Source organism: Oncorhynchus nerka, linkage group LG14 (genome assembly GCF_034236695.1).
Source record: "Oncorhynchus nerka isolate Pitt River linkage group LG14, Oner_Uvic_2.0, whole genome shotgun sequence".
NCBI classification, from domain to species: domain Eukaryota; kingdom Metazoa; phylum Chordata; class Actinopteri; order Salmoniformes; family Salmonidae; genus Oncorhynchus; species Oncorhynchus nerka.
In genome coordinates, this window is record NC_088409.1 from 70891921 (window position 1) to 70917545 (window position 25625).

The window sequence follows — 25625 nt, forward strand, 5'->3', positions numbered from 1 at the left end:
ATTGCTCTTTTATGTACCGCCCATGTATGGTAAGCAAAATTACGTTGAAAAAACATCTTCTCCAGATGAAGTTAGGTTCATTTTAGGTTCTGAATTAAAAGGTGAAAAGATCTCTTTTCCGAACGTTTAAAATAGGTATTTTTGGACATTGAAAATACATATTTTCCAGCTGTTTCAAATAAATAGTTTCCGAACGTTGAAATTAGGTTAATGTTCAGTTCTGAATGAAAGTTGAAAATACGTATTTTCCAGACGTTGAAAATACATATTCTCCAGACATTGAAATCCGGCTCATTTTCAGGTCCTAGTGAAAGTTGAAAAGACGTAATTTACAGACATTGAAAATACAAAATGTTTTGGTCATGTAATGCGTCTGTGTGTAGCTGGTGAGATGAGTCAGGCGCAGGACAGCAGATATGAGTAATGAAAGCAATTTTACTCAATAATATAACAATACACGTCGTAATAAATACAAGGCCACAAATACGGACCGCAATACAATAAACAATTACTCAAACTAACAAACATGGGGGAACAGAGGGTTAAATAATGAACAAGTAATTGGGGAATTGAAACCAGATGTGTGAGACAAAGACAACACAAATGGAAAATGAAAAGTGGATCGGCGATGGCTAGAAGGCCGGTGACGTCGCCCGCCATACGCCGCCCGAACAAGGAGAGGGACCGACTTCGGCGGAAGTCGTGACAGTACCCACCCCCCTTGAAGCACGGCTCCAGTAGCGGGCCGACACGGACCGCGGGGATGACCCCAAGGCGAAGGGCGATCCGGATGGAGACGGTGGAACTCCCGCAGCAACGAAGGGTCCAAGACGTCCTCCACCGGCCCCCAGAATGTCTCCTCCGGACTGTACCCCTCCCACTCCACGAGGTACTGAAGACCCCTCGCTCAGCGCCTTGAGTCCAGGATGGCTCAAACAGCATACGCCGGGGCCCCCTCTGTGTCCAGAGGGGGCGGAGGAATCTCCCGCACCTCAGTCTCCTGGAGTGGACCAGCCACCACCGGCCTGAGGAGAGACACATGGAACGAGGGATTAATATGGTAATCTGGGGGAAGCTGTAACCTGTAGCATACCTCGTTCAGTCTCCTCAGGACTTTGAATGGCCCCACAAACCACGGACCCAGCTTCCGGCAGGGCAGGCGGAGGCAGGTTTCGGGTCGAGAGCCACACCTGGTCCCCCGGTGTTCACTGCGGTGGCGGTCGGCGCTTCGCCTTCTGCCGCCTACGGCCCGTTGCAGGTGCACATGGGCGGCGTCCCAGGTCTCCTCCGAGCGCTTAAGCCATTCATCCACCTCAGGAGCTTCGATCTGGCTCTGATGCCAAGGTGTCAGAACCGGCTGATACCCCAGTACGCACTGGAAGGGAGAGAGGTTAGTGGAGGAGTGGTGGAGTGAGTTTTGGGCCATCTCTGCCCAGGGGATGAACGCCGCCCACTCCCCCGGCTGGTCCTGGCAATATGACCGCAGAAACCTACCCACATCCTGGTTTACTCACTCCACCTGCCCGTTACTCTCGGGATGAAAACCTGAGGTGAGGCTGACCGAGACCCCCAGACGCTCCATGAACGCTCTCCAGACCCTGGATGTGAACTGGGGACCCCGATCAGAGACTATGTCCTCAGGCACCCTGAAGTGCCCGGAAGACGTGAGTGAACAGGGCCTCCGCAGCCTGTAGGGCCATAGGGAGACCGGGCAAAGGGAGAAGACGGCAGGACTTAGAAAACTGATCCACAACGGCCAGGATCGTGGTGTTGCCCTGTGAGGGAGGAAGATCCCTCAGGAAGTCCACCGACAGGTGAGACCACGGCCGTTGTGGAACGGGTAGGGGTTGTAACTTCCCTCTGGGCAGGTGCCTGGGAGCCTTGCACTGGGCGCACACCAAACAGGAGGAAACATAAACCCTCATGTCCTTGGCCAAGGTGGACCACCAGTACTTCCCACTAAGGCAACGCACTGTCCGACCGATGCCAGGGTGACCAGAGGAGGGTGACGTGTGGACCCAATAGATCAAACGGTCGCGGACAGCAGACGGAACGTACAGACGCCCAGCTGGACACTGGGGGGGAGTGGGCTCTGTACGTAACGCCCGCTTGATGTCCGCGTCCAGCTCCCACACCACCGGTGCCACCAGGCAAGAGGCCAGAAGTAAGGGAGTGGGATCCATGGACTGCTCCTCTGTGTCATACATCCAGGACAGTGCGTCTGCCTTAGCGTTCTGGGAACCTGGTCTGTAGGACTGAGTGAAAACAAAACGGGTAAAGAACATGGCCCACCTTGCCTGGTGAGGGTCTCCAGGAGACCCTGGAGACCCTTCACTATTATTCTACAATGTAGAAAATAGTCAAAATAAAGAAAAACCCTGGAATGAGAAGCCGCACCAAAAAAAGTTTCCCAAAAAATGTCTCCGTCGGTACGTGCTTAGTGGGGGGTTTATTTTTATTTCATTAGGATCCCATTAGCCGATGGCGACAGCTAGTCTTACTGGGTTGCAACACATAACAAAAAATACATTGCAGATCAAATACTTTACAATTTACACTACCGTTCAAAAGTTTGGAGTCACTTAGAAATGTCCTTTGTCTTTTAAAGAAAAACTTTTTTTTGTCCATTAAAATAGCATTAAATTGATCAGAAATAGAGTGTAGACATTGCTAATGTTTTAAATTACTGTTGTAGCTGGAAACAGCTGGTTTTTAAAGGAATATCTACAGAGGCCCATTATCAGCAACCATCACTCCCGTGTTCCAATGACACGTTGTGTTAGCTAATCCAAGTTGATCATTTTAAAAGTCTAATTGATCATTAGAAAACCCTTTTGCAATTATGTTAGCACAGCTGAAAACTGTAGTGCTGATTAAAGAAGCAATAAAGCTGGCCTTCTTAAGACTAGTTGAGTATCTGGAGCATCAACATTTGTGGGGTCGATTACAGGCTCAAAATGTCCAGAAACAAAGAACTTTCTCCTGAAACTCGTCAGTCTATTCTTGTTCTGAGAAATGAAGGCTTTTCCATGTGAGAAATTGCCAAGAAACTGAAGATATCTTACAACGCTGTGTACTACTCCCTTCACAGAACAGTGCAAACTGGCTCTAACCAGAATAGAAATAGGAGTGGGAGGCCCCGGTGCACAACTGAGCAAGAGGACAAGTACAAAACACTCGTCTCAACGTCAACAGTGAAGAGGCGACTCCGGGATGCTGGCCTTCTAGGCAGAGTTGCAAAGAAAAAGCCGTATTTCAGAATGGCCAATAAAAATAAAAGATTAAGATGGGCAAAAGAACACAGACACTGGACAGAGGAACTCTGCCTAGAAGGCCAGCATTCCGGAGTCGCCTCTTCACTGTTGACGTTGTGACTTGTGTTTTGCGGGTACTACCTCTCTTTCAAAAACATTTCAGCACAAACATTTCAAAACATTTCAAAATCAATCTAAAAACATAATTCCACTTTGACATTATGAGGTATTGTCTGCAGGTCAGTGACACACAATCTCAATTGAATCCATTTAAAATTCAGACTGTAACACAACTAAATGTGAAAAAAATAAAGGGGTGTGAATACTTTCTGAATCCACAATATGGTAGAGGCTGAAAAGCCATCAACACATCATAAGTAATTTGTGTCAGTGTTGACATGTTGAGTGCCCTTGTCTATAAGCATGCTGAAAGTCTGTTGTTAATGTGTTAACAGAGAAATAGCATTGTATTTGGTCAAACACCATTTTTTCCAACAGTTTGCTAAGAGCTGGCAGCAAGCTGATAGGTCTGCTGTAAAGGCTGCTTTACCATTCTTGGGAATCGGAATGATTTAGGCTTCCCTCCAGGCCTGAGGGCAGATCACTTTCTCTAGGCTCAAATGAAAGATATGACAGGGGCCTCCCGAATGGCACAGCGGTCTAAGGCACTGCATCACAGTGCTTGAGGTTCCCAGGTTCAATCCCAGGCTGTGTCGTGACTGCGAGTCCCATAGGGAGGCTCGTCTGGGTTAGGGGACGGTTTGGCCAGCGGGGCTTTACTTGGCTCATAGCACTCTAACGACACCTTACGGCGAGTGGGGCACCTGCAGGCTGACCTCGGTTGCAGGCTGACCCACACATTGGTGCAGTTGGCTTCTGGGTTAAGATGTCAGGTGTTAAGAAGCGCGGTTTGGGTTTCGTGATCAGGTGGCAGCGTGGTAGGCACAGCTTGTCCCATGAATGAATCACAAAAATTGAGGATTACCTGATAACTACGAAAAACAAACATTCTGGATAATATAGAGAATCTGGAACTCAGCATTTTGATATGCTCGAAAAAGAAACAAGAGAAACAATACCTTTCCTCGAGTTCTGGAGCGAAACGGGAGGGAAGCCTCCGTCTAAGATATCAAATTTAACATTGTAGGGGGACGTTTTTATAACTTTGTGTCCAGAAGATAGAGCATTGCTTACAAGCATGAGCGAGCAATTTAAAAAACTAGATCTATTGCCTGGGCTACTGGGGGAGGTTGAGGCCTTAAAAACAGGAATGGATTACAGTAATAAAATGGAAGAAATATGAGCAGAAAATAATATATTGAAAACTACCGTGGACTCCCTAAAAGACACTACAGAGAGGCTACGGTATGATAATAAAACAATGAAACCCGAATTACTTGATCTAAAGTGCAGAAGTATGGAAAATAATATTGTTATAATGGGAATAAAGGAGGATGAAAATTAAAACTATCAGTCAACTGAGGAAAAAGTCAAGGTGTTCATGAAACGTAATCTCAAGATGACAAGTAGGATATTCGCGCTTTGAAACCTCAATAGCTTTCAAACCACTTGAGCAACAGACTCCAATAAGTGTCATGATGTTGGAAAAATTGCACACATTGCACAGGTCTTATTTTCACGATTTGGACATTAATTCACTTTCCAAAGCTAATAAACATGTGGAAATGTGAGCAGCATTTTGTATTCCTAGTTGAATTAGTTAGGGAGCGTAAACAAGTAAAAACTTTTTTTACATTCGAATTTCAATAGCTCTTTGGTCATGTGACCTTCTTGACTCAAACAAGGTTCAGAATGTACACTCAGTGGGCCTACGCGTTACACACCCTTTAGTTTGTCCATTTTCATCTCACATGTTTTTACATTCATTTTTCAAACTTTCAAATTTCAATAGCTCCTTTGTCATCGACTTCCCTTCTATATTGCACACACTCTTATTTGTGTACTGTAAAATCACGCGGTATAACGTACATTTTTCATAGGTTTAAATTTCAATAGCTCCTTGGTCATGTCAATTACACACCTAAGAAGCGTGCTGTGGATATACACCCATATTGCGTAACCTCTAGTCATGTATCTTCTATATTGTTGTACATTAATGTTAGTTTGACAATTAGGGGGTTCAGTCCAGTGTTGTTTACCCTTTTCTTTAATATTTATCTATAATAATTGGTAGTTCTAAGTACTTATTTTCCCTGTTTTTTATTTTTCCACAGGATTTAACAATAGGAGAGAGACAGATATCTCCTTTCATCGTTAATATCAACCATAAAGGAAAATGACAAAGTACTAGAGTCATGTTAATAATTGTCCAAAGCAGGGATGGAGAGTGAGCTAGTGAGGTAGGCTGCAGTGGGTTTGCTGGTCAATACATACAGTATCAATAAAATGTAATAAAAATGTAATATTGACAAATTAAACAGAAATTGTAGACCTTTAATCTTTCCCAACATGTCAACAGACACTTTACTTCAAATAAGTACGAAATATTTCACAGTGTTAACTTTCTCTTTATTCCTGGTTGATGTACACTCTTCAGTGTGGATGGGGTATAGCATACATTTTCAACAACACAGACTGCACTTCCAGTTTGTGTTTACTCTGTTGAACTCTTTTGTCTTCATTCCTAGTTACAGCACATGGAACCACCGTTGGCATGCAAAACATTCAATCTAAAACAAAACAAAGCGTAACACTTTATAAATAATATCAAATATCAATGCAGAATCAGCCATTCATTGTGTTATATCATAAATTGTCTTACATGCCGTCACTGTTGTAAAAAGATTATAAACATGTTAAATAAAGTTACTAACCCAGTCAGTCTTTGGGCCACATTCAGGTTCTTTATCAGTGGCACACATGAAGCAGTTGTTGGCTTTGTTGAACTCTGAAATCATAGGCCTGAACTGAACATATGGCTGTCCCACAAAACAACATAAAAATAAATCATTTACATTTACTTTGAATTAAATGTCATTACATACCAGACATTTTTAGTATATCCTTAGCCATTTCTTTTCGCAGTTGCTCCATGTGTTTTTGTGAAGGTTCCTTATCAATTTGGGATGTTGGGGAAGTTCTGTGCAACTTCCTTGGCCATCTACACCAAAAAATAAAATAGAGTTTCTGACCTAATTGTCACATAACAGCTAACCATTCATTATTGAAAATGTAACTATCAAACCTGCATTACAAAGACCCCGCAGCTGAAGATGTCCTTCTGCATGTTGTGAGTTATTTCCCCTCCTTTACACTTCCTGTCCACCCAGTCCTCTTTTCCATGGCAAGATCTTGAGTGTAACGGATGTGAAACGGCTAGCTTAGTTAGCGGTGCGCGCTAAATAGCGTTTCAATCGGTGACGTCACTTGCTCTGAGACCTTGAAGTAGTAGCTGCTTTTGTGGAGCGATGGGTAACGATGCTTTGTGGGTGACTGTTGTTGATGTATGCAGAGGGTCCCTGGTTCGAGCCCGGGTATGGGCGAGGGGACGGTTTAAAGTTATACTGTTACATAGGCAAATGAATACCCAGGCCAAAATTGTATGCTGTTTTCCTTATCACTATAATCTAGTAATTTCCTTTATGCCCCATTCTACACACAGCCTAAATTATAGGCACTGAACCATTTACAGGACAATAATAAAAGTAACATATAGGATCCAACCCTATCACAGAGTGAATAAATGTAGAGCGTTTATAGACTTTAACAGAAAAATATTAAGTGACAGTTTCATCAGTACATGCTTAAAGAAAGTCATATCACAAAGATCCCAGATGACAGTGCCCAGCAAATCTATGACAATAGAGAATGAATTGTAAGCACCAAAGTGTGTTAAAGTGTGTTTGTCAAAATAATATCTGAAAATGTCAGTTGAATATAATACTTGAACATAAATGTCAGTTGTTGAACAGTTGTCAGCAATTTCTGATATATGGAGTTGAGGAATATTCCATGTACCAACACTACATGTAGGACAGACATAAGACATTCCCACATAAAGTAAACACATACATAGAGGCATTTTCAGATATGATTTTACTACTCAGAATCCAGAATGGTTATGACATTGTGGCCAGCACAGGATGTAATACACCCTTACAACAATCTACTTTTTTATCTTCTTGACTTCTTATCTGGTTAACTGCTACTGTTTGTCAAGAAAAGAGCCCCAATTAGGGGTTAGTGTACTCTAGTAAAAAAAGGCTGGTTTAGATAAAAACTATTGCCCTGTGTCCTCATTCATAGGGGCATGAGAGACTAGTCAGTGGTAGAATTGAGTTGGCACCTTATTGGCCCAAACACCCACACACCTACAAGGTCGAGGTTACTCATTGGACAGTAATTCGGTTTTTTTTTTTTTTTTTTTTTTTGCAAGGCTGGAACATTTGTTAAGTTAAAAACATTTTTTTAACACCCATGTAAAATGAAGGCCTGCAAAACTCTCTCTCCCTCCACCTTTATTCCACAGATCTGATTCAGAGTTTCTGTGGCCTTTTTTTAATACGTCACATGTTTTTTCGACTGACGAAAACTAACTAATGAGACATTTTATTTTGTATAAAGATGTTTTCTCATTTGGCAATGTCGTTAAAAGCACGTTAGTATCAAAATCTAGCTGACAATAGTTTGGGATATATTTGCTAGTGGGCAAATTAACTGTGGTGCATGTCTACTGTCAAGCCTTAAATACTATGGACTAAAATAAGCAATAAAAGATGTGAAAAAGCTTATTTGTCAATAGGTAGGTAAAGGCGCAGCAGGGTTAAACGGTTGCCATGTTAGCCCCTGCTATCTAGTTCTAGTTGCTTATTACAATATATTAAATTGCAAAAACAGATCATCACAATATGAAAAATCCACCATGCACAAGAGCCCATATTTTTAAGAAATTACTATTAATACTTTTTCATTTTCAACCAAAAATGTAATGGGACAGTAAATGAATTATAATGTCGTCTTTGCGATAAGGGCTGTGAAAGGCAGACTGGACTCTTGAGGCAAAGAGATGGGGGGACAAATGCAAATTAAACAAACTTGTAAAAGTATGCTTTAGACTAACAACAACCAGCTTAGTGACAAAATGACAACTAATGTTGTCCTGACTCTCTGAGGTCATTAAAAGATCCCATGGCACTTATCGTAAGAGTAGGGGTGTTAACCCCGGTGTCCTGGCTAAATTCCCAATCTGGCCCTCACCATCACGGTCACCTAATAATCCCCAGTTTACAATTGGCTTATTCATCCCCCTCCTCTCCCGTGTAACTATATAGAACTATAACTACAAATGAGAACGTGTTCTCAGTCAACTTACCTGGTAAAATAACGGATAAAAAAAAAATATATATCACAGTACCATGCAGCTGTATGCCAACGACAAAGGACAGTTACACTATTTCCAAACAAATGTGGACAAAAACATGACAATAACTATTACAAACAACAGCAAGTATTGCATGGAGTGCATCAGGATGACCAGTGTACAAGCAAACATAACTTTATGTACTATTTTAGAGGCCACCCTCAGGCAAATGAGTCTGGTACATCTAGACCAGAACCAGGTTATTCTCCAGTGCTGTGACCCTCATCAAAAGAAAAGTCCTGAAATAGTGATGACTCTACTGTCAGTACAACAGCATCCTCCTCTAGTGGTCATATCCCACAGCTGACTTAACATTTACCATTGCACTGAGATGTAGTATTTCTTTATTAACATACAGCTATGAAAGTGTTTTTCAGCTCCCAACAAGATTTTTATGCTGCAAAGTCTAAATAAACAGAACTAGTTAGTAGTATACATTTATGTACCAGGGAAAACAAGGCTTTGACTTGAAATGACTTACCAGTGTCACACAAAAAGCTTAGTCTTTGATATTTCAGCATAGTAAGGACAAAAACGTTTTTAGACCTACAAGCTACAAGCTAAGAAGGCTATGGATATGGGAATCTCAGTTGTCATGGATCGGGGGGCGTCTAAACCTAGAGGGCTGTCATGGTGCTTGGAATGTAGACAAATGGTAGAAGGTGATAGGCTGTTATGAAACGGGAGAGGGGTGGCGTGGTGCTTATAAAATAATGATAGAGCTAGACTGAAAAGGCATCATTACCGTCCACTCAGCAAGCAAGAAACTGGAGACAACATTTTATGCCTGACCATAAGACTTCCAAAAATGATAACATTGACTCTGAATTTCAACATTTACACTGTCATCGACTATCCTATTAAAGCCTGAGGACTGTTAGAAAGGAGTCTAGGGACCATGGAATATCCTGCATGGTGAGATTGTCATGTCCTGGAAGGGTTTGAGGGTACAAGGGGGTCAGACAGATAATAGTAATCATTGTTAACTACTCTGTCAGATACTCTCTTTTTCTCCAAATGACTTCTGAGTGTGGGTGTCCACTGTACAGCAATGTCCACCCCTACTGGGTCTCAGGCTTACAGATTTAAGTCTAATAGCATGAGATGAAAGTAGGCAAACATCAGAGTGTGCGATAAGAAGGCATTGTCAGTGGACATTCTGAACCTTGTTTGAGGTCAGTAGGTCACATGACCAAGGAGCTATTGAAATGTTTTATTTTGAAGAATTAACGTAAAATCCTGTGAGATGAAAATTGACAAACTAAAGGGTGTGCAATGTGTAGGCCCACTGAGTGGACATTCTGAACCTATTGAAATGTGAAAATTTGAAAAATTCATGCTAAATCTTGTGAGATGACAACTAAAGGGTGTGCAATATAGAAGGATGGTCATTGGACATTCTGAACCTTGTTTGAAGTCAGTAGGTCATATGACCAATGACCAATTGAAATTCCAAAATGTAAATAAATAATTTAAAATAGCGCGAGTTGTAAATCGACAAAAAGAAAGTGTGCGCAATGTGTGTCTATGCCATCAGGTTAGCTACAACCAGTTATGAAAGTTTTAGGAGCAATGGTTAAAGAGCCATTGAAATTTGAAAAATTAGATTTGTCACTATGTTGACGGTCCCTAACTGCTGTTGGTGGACGTAAGGAAAACTACAGGCGAATATCCAACCTGAAACTGTCTTTACCTCGGTACAAACAGGTGGAAAATGTTGATTTTAAAAGAGCTCAGTTTCTGGTTGCAGGGCAGAGGGAAAGCTCCGTCCGATTGTAGCTATGCTAACCCACAACAAAATGAAAATTACCTCGTTACAACAGGGTAGGGAATTGAAGAACCCCCATTCTCTATTAATGAACAATTTCCTTATGAAATAGTGGAGAGACGACGTTCGTCTTGTGGTCGATAAATTATACAGTTGAAGTCGGAAGTTACACCTTAGCCACCTTAGACAAATACATTTAAACTCAGTTTTTCACAATTCCTGACATTTAGTAAAAATGTTAGCAATAATTCCCTGTCTTAGGTCAGTTAGGAACACCACTTTATTTTAAGAATGTGAAATGTCAGAATAATAGCAGAGATAATAATTTCTTTCAGCTTTTATTTCTTTCATCACATGCCCAGTGGGTCAGAAGTTTACATACACTCAATTAGTATTTGGTAGCACTGCCTTTAAATTGGGTCAAACGGTTCGGCCTTCCACAACCTTTCCACAATAAATTGGGTAAATGTTGGCCCATTCCTCCTGACAGAGCTGGTGTAACTGAGTCAGGTTTGTAGGCCTCCTTGCTCGCACATGCTTTTTCAGTTCTGCCCCCAAATTTTCTATACGTTTGAGGTCAGGGTTTTGTGATGGCCTCTCCAATACCTTGACTTTGTTGTCCTTAAGCCATTTTGCCACACCTTTGGAAGTATGCTTGGGGTCATTGTCCATTTGGAAGACCCATTTGTGACCAAGCTTTAACTTCCTGGCTGATGTCTGGAGATGTTGCTTCAATATATCCACATCATTTTCCTACCTCATGATGCCATATATTTTGTGTTCTTCGGCTGTTCTTCGGCTTGCAAGCCTCCCCTTTCTCCTCCAAACATAACGATGGTCATTATGGCCAAACAGTTCTATTTTTTTTTCATCAGACCAGAGGACATTTCTCCAAAAAGTACAATCTTTGTCCCCATGTGCAGTTGCATACCATAGTCTGGCTTTTTTATGGCGGTTTTGGAGTGGTGGCTTCTTCCATGCTGAGCGGGCTTTCAGGTTATGTCGATATAGGACTTGTTTTACTGTGGATATAGATACTTTGTACCTGTTTCCTCCAGCATCTTCACAATGTCCTTTACTGTTGTTCTGGGATTGATTTGCACTTTTCGCACCAAAGTACATTCATCTCTAGGAGAAAGAACGCATCTCCTTCCTGAGCGGTATGACAGTTGCGTGGTCCCATGGTGTTTATACTTGCGTACTATTGTTTGTACAGATGAACGTGGTACATTCACGTGTTTGGAAATTGCTCCCAAGGATGAACCAGACTTGTGGAGGTCTACAATTGTTTCTGAGGTCTTGGCTGATTTATTTTGACTTTCCCATGTCACGCAGAGGCACTGAGTTTGAAGGTAGGCCTTGAAATACATCCACAGGTACACCTCCAATTTACATTTACATTTAAGTCATTTAGCAGACGCTACCTAAGTAAGGTTCTCAATCAGAGACAACGATTGACAGCTGACTCTGATTGGGAACCATACCGGGCCAAACACATAGAAATACAACACACAGAACAAAGCAGAATTCCCACCCCAACTCACGCCCTGACCAAACCAAAATAGAGACATAAAAAAGGAACTAAGGTCAGGACGTGACAATATTGAGTATGTTATTCGTATTCTTGCCCCTTGATTAAGGGATAAGAATTGTGTGGTGGTTATGAAATATTATACCCTGCTTTGATATTCAAAAAAAGTATTTAAATGTAATATGGACAAGCCTAATCGTAAATTAAGACAAAAAACTCCCAGGGCCTGCAGATTGATTTCACTCCTGTAAAATCAAAGTAAATTTTTGTTTATTTAGTTTAATTGTTTTTTTCCACTGATATTTTCCCTTCATAATCTCTGTTTACCAGAAATGGTATTTTACACCCCTATTAAACTCCCGCTTGCTGAGTGACAGACGTTTCTTTTAAACTTCAATAATTTCTGTCCTACATTTGTCATGGTTCCTTGATTCTATAAAGTTGTACTGCAAATGTTCAGTAACATATTGTTTAGAACCCTATCTCTGTTGTTTCAGAAGTTGATGTCAGTGGCCATGTTTTCATGATAGAGACCCAGGGAGAACACACTGATTGGACCTGGTCCCAACTTTCTTCATTACTGATGCATGACATTTGTCAAGAGCAGACCAAGCCCTGGTGTGCTACTCTCAATAGAGTCATCTTGTTTGCCAAACAAAATAAAACATACGGTTGCACAATTAGGCTCTACTCAGAAGCGCTCTGTTAATAATCAACCAGTCTGTTAATTACTAATCAGGGAACAGGGGACACGCTCTCTCTCTAACTGTACTCTGGAGATATCTGGCAACACAGTGAACATGCATCCCTATTCATCAAATGCAATTCATGCAAGTTCCCTCACAAACAACCCCATCCCAATGTTTCCTTTACGGTTTCATCATTCTCAATGAAAACAATAACAAACGCTGGTTGACGGACATGCCTTTTACTCTAGGCCCTGGTCTGCATGCATTTCACCCAAGGTTGATAGAACACCCTTTAAACATAGAACAAGGTTTTAGACATATAGTTGATACTTTATTACATACACTGATATCACAGTACTGAGAACAATAAACACATTTGAAGAAACTTTGATGCAAATTCATAAATAGCAGGCCTCCTTTTCAGCCTTAAACCATTTTTTCAAGCTGGAAGACGATGGCCAGAGCTTTCCCAATGTTTTGCACAGTGATTTAAGTCATTGTTTCAGACAAAGTATGATATATTTGGACTTGAAGTGACAAATCGGAAGTGCCCACATGCAAATCCATGTGAATGTGGTGTATTCTCCTATGATATGATATGGATTGTGTATGTGTGCCATTCAGAGGGTGAGTAGGCAAGACAAAATATTGAAATGCTTTTGAACAGGGTATAGTATAGTGGAGGCTCCTCAGAGGAGGACCATCCTCCAGCGTGAATCTCCTAAAAATATAAATAGTGAAACATTGAAAAAGTTATCCTTTAGATAAAACTAGACTAAATCCAGTTGAAGTTGGACGTTTACATACACCTTAGCCAAATACATTTAAACTCAGTTTTTCACAATTCCTGACATTTAATCCTAGTAAAATTCCCTGTCTTAGGTCAGTTAGGATCACCACTTTATTTTAAGAATATGAAATGGTATAGAATAATAGTAGAGAGAATGATTTATTTCAGGTTCTATTTCTTTCATCACATTCCTAGTGGGTAGAAGTTTACATACACTCAATTAGTATTTGGTAGCATTGCCTTTAAATTGTTTAACTTGGATCAAACGTTTCGGGTAGCTTTCCACAAGCTTCCCACAATAAGTTGGGTGAATTTTGGCCCATTCCTCCTGACAGAGCTGGTGTAACTGAGTCAGGTTTGTAGGACTCCTTGCTCGCACACACTTTTTCAGTTCTGCCCACAAATTTTTGATAGGACTGAGTTCAGGGCTTTGTGATGTCCACTCCAATACCTGGTAGTATGCTTGGGGTCATTGTCCATTTGGAAGACCCATTCGCGACCAAGCTTTAACTTTCTGACTGATGTCTTGAGATGTTGCTTCAATATATCCACATAATTTTCCTGCTTCACAATGCCATCTAATTTGTGAAGTGCACCAGTACCTCCTGCAGCAAAGCACCCCCACACTATGGTGCTGCCACCCCGTGCTTCATGGTTGGGATGGTGTTCTTCGGCTTGCAAGCCTCCTCCTTTCTCCTCCAAACATAAGGATGGTCATTATGGCCAAACAGTTCTATTTTTGTTTCATCAGACCAGAGGACATTTCTCCAAAAAGTACAATCTTTGTCCCCGTGTGTAGTTGCAAACCGTAGTCTGGCTTTTGTATGGCGGTTTTGGGGCACTGGCTTCTTCCTTGCTAAGCGGCCTTTCAGGTTATGTTGCTGTAGGACTCGTTTTACTGTGGAGATAGATACTTTTGTACCTGTTTCCTCCAGCATCTTCACAAGGTCCTTTGCTGTTGTTCTGGGATTGATTTGCACTTTTCGCACCAAAGTACGTTCATCTCTAGGAGAAAGAACGCGTCTCCTTCCTGAGCGGTATGACGGCTGCGTGGTCCCATGGTGTTTACACTTGCATACTACTGTTTGTACAGATGAACGTGGTACCTTCAGGCGTTTGGAAATTGCTCCCAAGGATGAACCAGACTTGTGGAGGTCTACAATTCTTTTTCTGAGGTCTTGGCTGATTTCTTTTGATTTTCCAATGATGTCAAGCAAAGGGGCACTGAGTTTGAAGGTAGGCCTTGAAATGCATCCACAGGTACACCTTCAATTGACTAAAATTATGTAAATTAGCCTATCAGAATCTTCTAAATAATTTTGGGGAATTTTCCAAGCTGTTTAAAAGTACAGTCAACTTAGTGATAAAAAATTACAGACCTCTACATGCTTTGTAAGTAGGAAAACCTGCAAAATCGGCAGTGTATCAAATACTTGTTCTCCCCACTGTACGTACCTGAATTTGGCTAGTAGAAACTCTCATTTGTAACTGTTGGACACTGTCTGTCACCTCACAATTTTCAACTGTTGGACACTGTCTGTCACCTCAAAATGTTCTCTCGACCTGTGTGCACCTACATTGTAAACTTTCATTCATAGGCTAGGTTGTAGCAACCTTATGATGGGTATAGGGAAAATCTGAGTATCATGTAGTAGCCTAAACCTATCGATGTTACATTGAACTGGGTGAATGAAATATGAAGGAAAATCATCCAATATGCTGTAATAGAAATAAGGCCATGTTCCCCCAAAAAATATATATAATCCTCCCTCATCTTAAACGGCACCGACCACCACTGGTATGGTAGTAGGTGCCAGGCGCACTGATTGATTTGAGTGTGTCAAGAACTGCAACGCTACTGGGGTTATCATGCTCAACAGTTTCCTGTGTGTATCAGGAATGGTCCGCCACCAAAGGACATCCAGCAAACTTGACACAACTGAGGGGAGCATTGGAGTGTCCATTGGCCAGCATCCCTGTGGAATGCTTACAACACCTTGTAGAGTCCATCCCCCTACGAATTGAGGCTGTTCACAGGGCAAAAGGGAGCGCAACTCAATATTAGGAAGGTGTTCACAGTTTTTGTCTCACAGTTTCTGTTGGAAAGCAAATTGAACCCAGTTTTCCTCTATGCATACCAGCAAAGCCACTACACAACACTAAACAATACGTTAATTGCACTATAACTGTGACAAAATGGTGCCCAAAAACTGTTAGGGCCTACATAAAGCTGTCACAACAGCAGTCCCAACACTTTACCACTGCTACACCTGGCTATCAGCAGAGCCCTGCCTGGCCGCGAAATATTCATTAATTTACTGCCTTTAAAAAAACATAGCTGATATGGCTGACTTGCTTCAACAAATGTGGTTTCTACTGACAGTTGAGATGTACAAACTATGGCATAAGGGGACGACAAGCGGATAAGAGGCAATCCGTAATTTCAAATAAGACATTAATGAACGAGCTAGGACAGACATAGTCAATATCACTATTTGTTCAGCACTTTGAAATGTACAGCAACAGAATTCAGAACATGGTCTGTTCTTTCATTGTTCTTCCTGTACACCAAGTCAGAACCGTATGATAAATAAAGTTCTTACAATGTCTGATGATTACATTGCTCTAAAACAGGCTATAGGCTACATCTACACCACCTAGTCAGAACAGTAGCCTGTAACGGCTGTCGTCGGAAAGAGTGGACCAACGCGCAGCGTGAAAAGTGTTCATGATTTCTTTTAGTATCAAAAAACACTCAAACAAAGTAACAAAACGAAAGTGAACAGTTCTGTCAGGTAACAGAGACTAAACAGAAAATAACTACCCACAAAACACAGGTGGGAAAAAGGCTGCCTAAGTATGATTCCCAATCAGAGACAACGATAGACAGCTGCCTCTGATTGGGAACCACACTCGGCCAAAAACAAAGAAATAGAAAACATAGAATGCCCACCCCAAATCACACCCTGACCTAACCAAATAGAGAATTAAAACGGCTCTCTAAGGTCAGGGCGTGACATAGCCGAAATTAAGTGGGGAAAATAGACCAAATTATTAGGGTGAGGCACATGGGCTACTAACAGCTTACTACACAACATACACTTAGCAACAGTATACAGTACATATTTCCCTGGCATATTACATAATTTATGCAGCAGCATACAAGACATTTTTGGACTCACCTTGTTGTGCTGTGCTCACTTGAACAGGAAGGTGGCGCGGCGGTCCTTCGTGGGCACATTTTGTCATCAAACTTTGTCGTTAAAGTCTGGCATTCTCTGGATTTATGGTGCTTTCATGACAACTGGGAACTCTGAAAAAAACAAGGTCGAATCATGATGACCTCAGTGATCTTCAGGTCGTAGCTGTAGGAGGCCCGAGTTCCCGACTTACAATTCTGAGTTGGATGACCGTTTAAAACGTATTTTCCCAGTCAGAGCTCGTTTTTTCCCCGAGTTCCCATTTGTCTTGAACTCACAGAAGACAGATTTCCCAGTTCCGAATTAGTTCCCGAATTTTATCTATAATTTCTCTTCATTATTTATCCTCATTTGACAAGGATTTTAAAAGATTTTCCAGTAGATTGTCGACTTGATTAATAATGATGACTGCTAGCTAAGATTTTGAAAGTATGATGTTGACATGATCAGTCCAGTCATAGCTACTCTACATGTAACATGATTTGACGTCATTTTATCTGTGGCCAATGACCTTGAGTCTTTTTGGAATGGAACTTCTAATGTAACTCTATGGCAGCACCCAAGGGGCTTGAATTTTCGAGCTCTACCCTTAAATTTGGCAGTGATGTAGTGTCCCCATGAGTGACAGAACACTGAGCCAATCACGGTGCAACTAGAGAACATTACCAACCCCTACGCTTCGTATTTGGTCCCACCACCATAGAAAGCACTGAGCCAGGCTGAAACACCTGCATTTTGGAGCTGCCTTACTCAAGAAAGCAAAAGAGAGACCATGTTTGTATGGAGGCTTTATTAACTCAATTATTAAAAATCTATTTTATTACATTGTTTGAAAACGGATATGTGAGAGATATTAATGTCAAAATAACATGCAAAACATTTTTTTATTTGCTCTGCCCCACCTGTCCTGAATGGCGGACTCTCCTTCACTGCAGCCGACGTGAGGAAAACATTTAAACGTGTCAACCCTCGCAAGGCTGCAGGCCCAGACGGCATCCCCAGCCGCGCCCTCAGAGCATGCGCAGACCAGCTGGCTGGTGTGTTTACGGACATATTCAATCAATCCCTATCCCAGTCTGTTGTTCCCACATGCTTCAAGAGGGCCACCATTGTTCCTGTTCCCAAGAAAGCTAAGGTAACTGAGCTAAACGACTACCGCCCCGTAGCACTCACTTCCGTCATCATGAAGTGCTTTGGAGAGACTAGTCAAGGACCATATCACCTCCACCCTACCTGACACCCTAGACCCACTCCAATTTGCTTACCGCCCAAATAGGTCCACAGACAATGCAATCTCAACCACACTGCACACTGCCCTAACCCATCTGGACAAGAGGAATACCTATGTGAGAATGCTGTTCATCGACTACAGCTCGGCATTCAACACCATAGTGCCCTCCAAGCTCGTCATCAAGCTCGAGAGACCCCGCCCTGTGCAACTGGGTACTGGACTTCCTGACGGGCCGCCCCCAGGTGGTGAGGGTAGGCAACAACATTTCCACCCCGCTGATCCTCAACACTGGGGCCCCACAAGGGTGCGTTCTGAGCCCTCTCCTGTACTCCCTGTTCACCCTCCAACTCAATCATCAAGTCTGCGGACGACACAACAGTGGTAGGCTTGATTACCAACAACGACGAGACGGCCTACAGGGAGGAGGTGAGGGCCCTCGGAGTGTGGTATCAGGAAAATAACCTCACACTCAACGTCAACAAAACTAAGGAGATGATTGTGGACTTCAGGAAACAGCAGAGGGAACACCCCCTATCCACATTGATGGAACAGTAGTGGAGAGGGTAGTAAGTTTTAAGTTCCTCGGCATACACATCACAGACAAACTGAATTGGTCCACCCACACAGACAGCATCGTGAAGAAGGCGCAGCTTTCACCAAAAGCACTCACAAACTTCTACAGATGCACAATCAAGAGCATCCTGTCGGGCTGTATCACCGCCTGGTACGGCAACTGCTCCGCCCACAACCGTAAGGCTCTCCAGAGGGTAGTGAGGTCTGCACAACGCATCACCGGGGGCAAACTACCTGCCCTCCAGGACACCTACACCACCCGATGTCACAGGAAGGCCATAAAGATCATCAAGGACAACAACCACCCGAGCCACTGCCTGTTCACCCCGCTATCATCCAGAAGGCGAGGTCAGTACAGGTGCATCAAAGCTGGGACCGAGAGACTGAAAAACAGCTTCTATCTCAAGGCCATCAGACTGTTAAACAGCCACCACTAACATTGAGTGGCTGCTGCCAACACACTGACTCAACTCCAGCCACTTTAATAATGGGAATTGATGGGAAATTATGTAAAATATATCACTAGCCACTTTAAACAATGCTACCTAATATAATGTTTACATACCCTACGTTATTCATCTCATATGTATATGTATATACTGTACTCTATATCATCTACTGCATCTTTATGTAATACATGTATCACTAGCCACTTTAACTATGCCACTTTGTTTACATACTCATCTCATATGTATATACTGCACTCAATACCATCTACTGTATCTTGCCTATGCCGCTCTGTACCATCACTCACTCATATCTTTATGTACATATTCTTTATCCCCTTACACTTGTGTCTATAAGGTAGTAGTTTTGGAATTGTTAGCTAGATTACTTGTTGGTTATTACTGCATTGTCGGAACTAGAAGCACAAGCATTTCGCTACACTCGCATTAACATCTGCTAACCATGTGTATGTGACAAATAAAATTTGATTTGATTTGGCGGATCATCACTGTTCAGGACATAAAGTTTTTTTCTTAGCAATTTTTTCCGCAGTTTTACTTACATGAGCATGTTTTGGAATATTTTTTATTCTGTACAGGCTGAGTGTATTGATACACCTTCCAAAGTGTAATTAATAACTTCACCATGCTCAAATGGATATTCAATGTCAGCTTTTTATTATTGTTTTCACCCATCTAACAATGGTTCCTTTTGCAAGGCATTGGAAAACCTCCCTGGTCTTTGTGGTTAAATCTGTGTTCCCTGCTCAACTGATAATTGTATGTGTAGGGCAAAGAGAAGAGTAAGTTATTAAAAAAACATGTTACACTATTATTGCATACTGAGTGAGTCCATGAAACGTATTATGTGACTTGTTAAGTACATTTTTACTCCTGAACTTATTTAGGCTTGCCATAACAAAGGAGTTGAATACTTATTGACTCAAGACATATCGGCTTTCAATTCTATTCATTTGTAGAAAATGTGAAAATCAGAATTACACTTTGAAATGATGTGGTATTGTGTGTAAACCAGTGACACAAAATCTAAATGGAATAAATGTTTAATTCAGGCTATAACACAACAAAATATCAAAAAAGTCAACTGGTGTAAATACTTTCTGAAGACAATGTATATGATTTTGCACAAATGACTTAAACTGAGTGAAGATGGCTCTGTTAGCTAAGTTGGATGGAGCAAGGTTCTTGCTTCTTGCATGGGCCATATAATTGCTCAAAGCATCAATTTAATGACTATACTATGTTATTATTACTTCTAATGAGTTCCCTAAGTAAAAGTTAAACACGAGACCTTTTTTCTGTTGAGGAATAAGCAATAATTATGAACATTATGACAATGGCATGAAATTAATTTATCCCTTGAGATATTTGGAAAAAGGGAATGCCTCTGTCTTGCATCATGGTGGTGCTATGGAGAAAAATGTATAAAAATCCATAACCCATCCCTCCCAAACCTTTACGTTCTCCATCAGAGGACAAGTTGAGGTTAGTTCATGACTTCTTATTTATCTTTGGGATCCAGTATATTGTCATGCATTGTTGTTCTGTGTGTATATCAAGTCTTTGTTTTCTTCAACATTTCAGATTTGAAAACAATGACCATTCCTCAAGCAGGCCACACTGAAAAATGCAGAATCTGACCGACCTTCCAGGCAATGCCATCAACTCACAGAAGAGTCTGTCTGTGATAATCAAGGTGTGTGTGGTGATCCCTTTCTTCTGCATCTTTCTCTACTGCATTGTGGTCATGCTGCACACCTTCGCCTCCCACAGACAATTCCTGGACAACTCCCGATACATCCTGTTTGCCTACATGCTGATCAATGACACTCTGCAGCTCCTCTCCTCTGTCCTCCTCTTCCTCTTCATTGTTGGCAACGTGAAGTTTGCTATCGTCTACTGTGCCCCTCTACTCTTCTTCTCCACCTCCACCTTCCACAACACCCCTCTGATCCTGGCAGCTATGTCCCTGGAGCGCTACGTGGCCATCTTCTATCCTCTGCAGCGTCCAGCTGCCTGGCACGCTGACCGTATCTGGATCATCATCCTGAGCCTGTGGCTGGTCAGCTGCATCCTGCCCATTGTGGACTTCTCTCTGGGAAAGCCTCAGCCTGGCGTGAATGTCCTCTCCACCCCGGTGCTCTGCAGAACCATGGTCCTCAACTCGTCCCCTGTCCAGACACTGTTTAAGATGTCCCTGAATGGGCTGTTCTTCGCTGTGGTATTGGCCATCATCATGTTCACATACATGAGGATCCTGCTGGAGACCAGGAAGATGCGTCAGGACCGGGCGTCGGTGGCCAAGGCCATGCATACAGTGCTGCTCCACGGCTTTCAGCTACTTCTGTGCATGATCTCCTTCACCCAACCGGTCACAGAGAGTCTCATCAGTGTGTACGCCGGCTTGCTGGCCGAGGACATCTCCTTCTTCATCTACTTCTGCTTCATACTGCTGCCGCGCTTCCTTAGCCCGCTCATCTATGGCCTGAGAGATGAGAGCTTGAGGTGCTACGTGATGAGAGATGTACTGTGCTGCTCACACAAACACAGGTTCAGTGTCAAAGTCAGGGTCAGCCCCAGAGCCCCGGCCACCACACAGACACTGGGTCAGGGTCAGCCCCAGAGCCCCGGCCACCACACAGACACTGGGTAAGGGTCAGCCCCAGAGCCCCGGCCAATCTGTATATTAGTCAATTAAAATATCTCAAAAGAGTAAAACCCTGGCTGGATGAAAGGGGTGTCTTTAAAAAAACGTTTTCTTCAAACACAGAAGCTTACTTTGGCATTGAGAAGGTTGCTTTACAGTAAACTGGAACACCAGATGTCATTATTATTCCAAACTTGTCAAGTTGTGGACATGTTGCTGGTGCACAGATACTGTAACTTGAGCCACCGGGCTAGATGAATGTGCGCCCATAGGAAGACTTGCAGTTTCTTTGGCAAAATAAAAAGATTGATATTGAAAGCAATAAGGGTTAGATTATTTGATATTCAGAGAGTTATTATAAAACCATTTAATGAGACTAATATACGTAGAGTGGAAAGGAGGAGGGACTGAGCACATTAACACATTATAATTCCAAAGTGCAAACTGTTGCTATAAAGTTGGAGCAAAACCAGTTTTCCAAATTACTATACCTACCTACTGTAACATGAATGTTCATTAATCATGCAACTTCATGTATGAGATTGTTATTAATAAATTAACAAGCGTTCTCAAACATTCCTCCTGATGACAGATGATGTGAAGTAATGACTGCTCATATCTCAGCTGTCAGAGCGGCTCGTACTCTGCTGAGATAGAACATTGAGGGAGAATCACACAGAATGGCAGGACCGGTCAAGCGCAGCTTTCCTAAAGTAGGACAGTTTTGAGTCAATTTAAGAAACTGACATAAATGTCATGATTTTACAGCAAGACCACGATGGCGATTAGAGTCGACCAAAATCTGCAGCAAGTTTAGGCAACATTTACATTTGAAACTTCATCCAGGACATAATGTGCGTGCAAAATGCTATATTATTTCAAATCCATTTACAAAGTCTGTGTTACAATCAATTCGATTCCATTATCTTTGGTGAGATATATACGTCCTTATTGAACGTCAAACAAGCCATGAATGTTGAAAGCCAACTTATTGATAATTTAGAAACTTATATCGAACATGATTCGGAGAGACTTTGAAGACATCAAAAGGTGAGTGACAGTTGGATAGATACAGTGGTGTAAAGTACTTAAGTAAAATACTTTAAAGTACTACTTAAGTAGTTTTTGGGTTATCTGTAATTTACTATTTATCTTTTTGACAACTTTTAGTTTTGCTCCACTACATTCCTAGAGCGGACTCACTCACTGTTTGTAAATGATGTCTCTGTGTTGGAGTGTGCCCCTCACTATCCGTAAATTAAAATAACAAGGAAATCATACAGTCTGGTTTGCTTAATATAAAGAATGTGAAATGATTGATACTTTTACTTTTTACCTTTATTATATTCCGCTACATACAATTTCATGATACTATTATCTTCTAGGTAACTAGAAGGAACTGGAAGGAACTTAACATTAGTAATTCATTAAATATACTATTAGCCTATCATGAACTCAAAATGCATTCTAGGGGCAGGTTGATTTCCATGGAAAGCCTCATGCATATATCATTGCATGGTTGTCTCGCCCTTGTCCATCTATCATGGTATTACCTTAGAGTGAAGTATTCTCTCTAACTTATAACTGCAAAGGTTTCAGACTTGCACAGTGAGGTGTACAATGGACCATCAGCTGTTATGGCAAACCCTTTGGTGGCGTTTACATTTATCAAGCTCTTGCAGTCCGTGTGGCTGAATCTAGTCTACAGTGATGAAGCACAAGAGAACACCAAATGTTATGTCCCTTTTAAAAACACACCTTGTCATTATAACTGATATCCCCACTTGGTGCCTGAGGGGCTACATGAGGGGAGATGTCCTGCGCTGCTCACACAGACACAGGGTCAGGATCAGCCCCAGAGCCCCGGCCACCAAGCCCAGGCTCAAATGAACTGGTACACAAGCAGAGCCACTGGTCAAGTCAATGACTTTATTTGAGTCTGTACAGACTAGAAGCCTAGATATGCTACCTATTGTAATGCACAACCTCAACCTTTTGTATATTAGTCAATTAAAATATATCAAAAGAGTCCAACCCTGGCTGAATGACAAACATTATATCATTATAAAGCATGTGTATTTTCATCCCTTACGGGGGACTTTGAGTGGTTCTGGACTGGTTCCAACTGAAATTCTGGTGTACAAAGTGCTCTGTGGAAGTCATACAGAAAGTCCTATTTGTCAGCTCTCTGCTACCACTCTCTCAGTGGAGCTGACTTGAATTGTCACATTTTCTGGCCTATCCAGACAAAGAATCGATTTGCTCTCCCTCTGAGTGATGGAGCCCAGACTGGGAGACGGCAATTGAAATGTGACAGTTCTGCAAATCCAACAGTTGTGGTTTCATCTTTCTGTGATATTCCCAACCGGATTTACGGCTCTTAACATAAAATAATGCTGAGCAATTTCATAGAATTTAAACAAGACCACTTTCTCTTGGTCACAGAGGAATGAAATCACATTGGGCCTCATTCCGACCTGAGTTTAAATGGAAAGTAATTCCGTTTTTATTCCGTTCTCTCTATGAGTATTCTGACCTTGAACTTAAGCATGAGAATAGCATGCTATTCAGCTGCTATTCGTTTGGGGTGGAGATCAAATAAAGGAAGGCGTGGCCAGGTGTGTCTGATACGCCGTATTCTGACCTTGACTTAATTCCCGAATAAAAGCCTTGATGTTCATCAGTCCACGGTAAGACAAATTGTCTATAAATGGAGAAAGTTCAGTGGGACGTGGACCCCACTTCACCATAGTCCTTGTCCGCCTCTTAGCCCGCCTCCGTGGCCTCTTTAGAGCGGCGACCCTCGCCGCCGACCTCAGACTGGGGACCCTAGCAATGGGTCCCGAATGAACGGGAGATTCCGGCAGCGCCGGAGTGAAGTATGACTCCGGCAGCGCCGGACAGGCGGGAGACTCCGGCAGCTCCGGACAGGCGGGAGACTCCGGCAGCGCCGGACAGGCGGGAGACTCCGGCAGCGCCGGACAGGTGGGTGACTCCGGCAGCGCTGGGCAGGAGGAGGGCTCTGGCAGTGCTGGACAGGTGGGGAGCACCTGTAGGGAGGAGACAGAGCGACAGCCTGGTGCAGGGGGCTGCCACCGGAGGGCTGGTGCGTGGAGGAGGCACCGGATACACAGGGCCGTGGAGGCGCACTGGAGGTCTCGAGCTAATGGCCTGCACAACCAGTCCTGGCTGGATGGTGACTCTAGCCCGGCACGTGCGGGGCGCATGCACAGGACGCACTGGGCTGTGCAGACACACGGGAGACACAGTGCACAGCGCCGGCACAGGATATCCTGGCCCGAGGAGACGCACTGGCTGTCTGGAGAGCAGGGCTGGCACCATCCGCCCTGGCTGGATCCTCACCCTAGCCCGGCAGATGCGGGGAGCCGGGATGTAGCGCACCGGGCTAAGCACGCGTACTGGGGACACCGTGCGCTCCACCGCATAACATGGTGCCTGACCAGTACGACGCCCGCCACGGTAAGCATGGCTTGGAGAGCTGTAGCGCTGAGCTGGCACAGGACGTGCAGGGCTAGGGAGGCGCACAGGAGGCCTGGTGCGTGGGGCTGGCACAGTCTTCACCAGACGGCTAGCACGCACCTCAGGACGAGTATGGAGAGCTGACTCAGGTGACATCAAATTCCAGACACGCTCTGTCGGGCGGATGTCGTGCCTCATGCACCAACACAGCAACTCCCTCATAACTCTCTCCTCCAATCTCCCCATCAACTCCTTCACTGTCTCTGCTTCGCTCCCTTCGCTCACCTCCAATTACGCCCTGACCGGCTCTGGTTCCATCCTTGGCTCCTTACGGTAAGCACGGGGAGTTGGCTCAGGTCTGACTCCTGACTCTGCCACACTCCCTGTGTGCCTCCTCCCAAGAAATTCCTTGGGTTTCCTTGCCAGCCATGTTCCCTGGTATCGCTGGTTCCCTTTTCCTGCTGCCTCCGCTCTCCTGGCTGCCTCCAGCTGTTCCCATGGGAGGCGATCCCTTCCAGCCAGGATCTCCTCCCATGTGTAGGATCCCTTGCCATTCAAGATGTCCTCCCATGTCCATTCCTCCTTTTCACCATGCTGCTTGGTCCTTTGGTGGTG

The 25625-nt window shown here is 43.1% G+C and overlaps 1 protein-coding gene across 1 annotated transcript; it reads left to right on the plus strand.

Annotated features, from left to right (window-relative positions):
* The first annotated feature begins 20488 nt into the window (after positions 1-20488).
* Positions 20489-21536, plus strand: LOC115141281 (odorant receptor 131-2-like). Its single transcript, XM_029680028.2, has one exon. The coding sequence runs from the start codon at positions 20511-20513 to the stop codon at positions 21534-21536; it is 1026 nt and encodes a 341-aa protein (XP_029535888.1). The 5' UTR covers positions 20489-20510.
* Positions 21537-25625: the final 4089 nt, after the last annotated feature.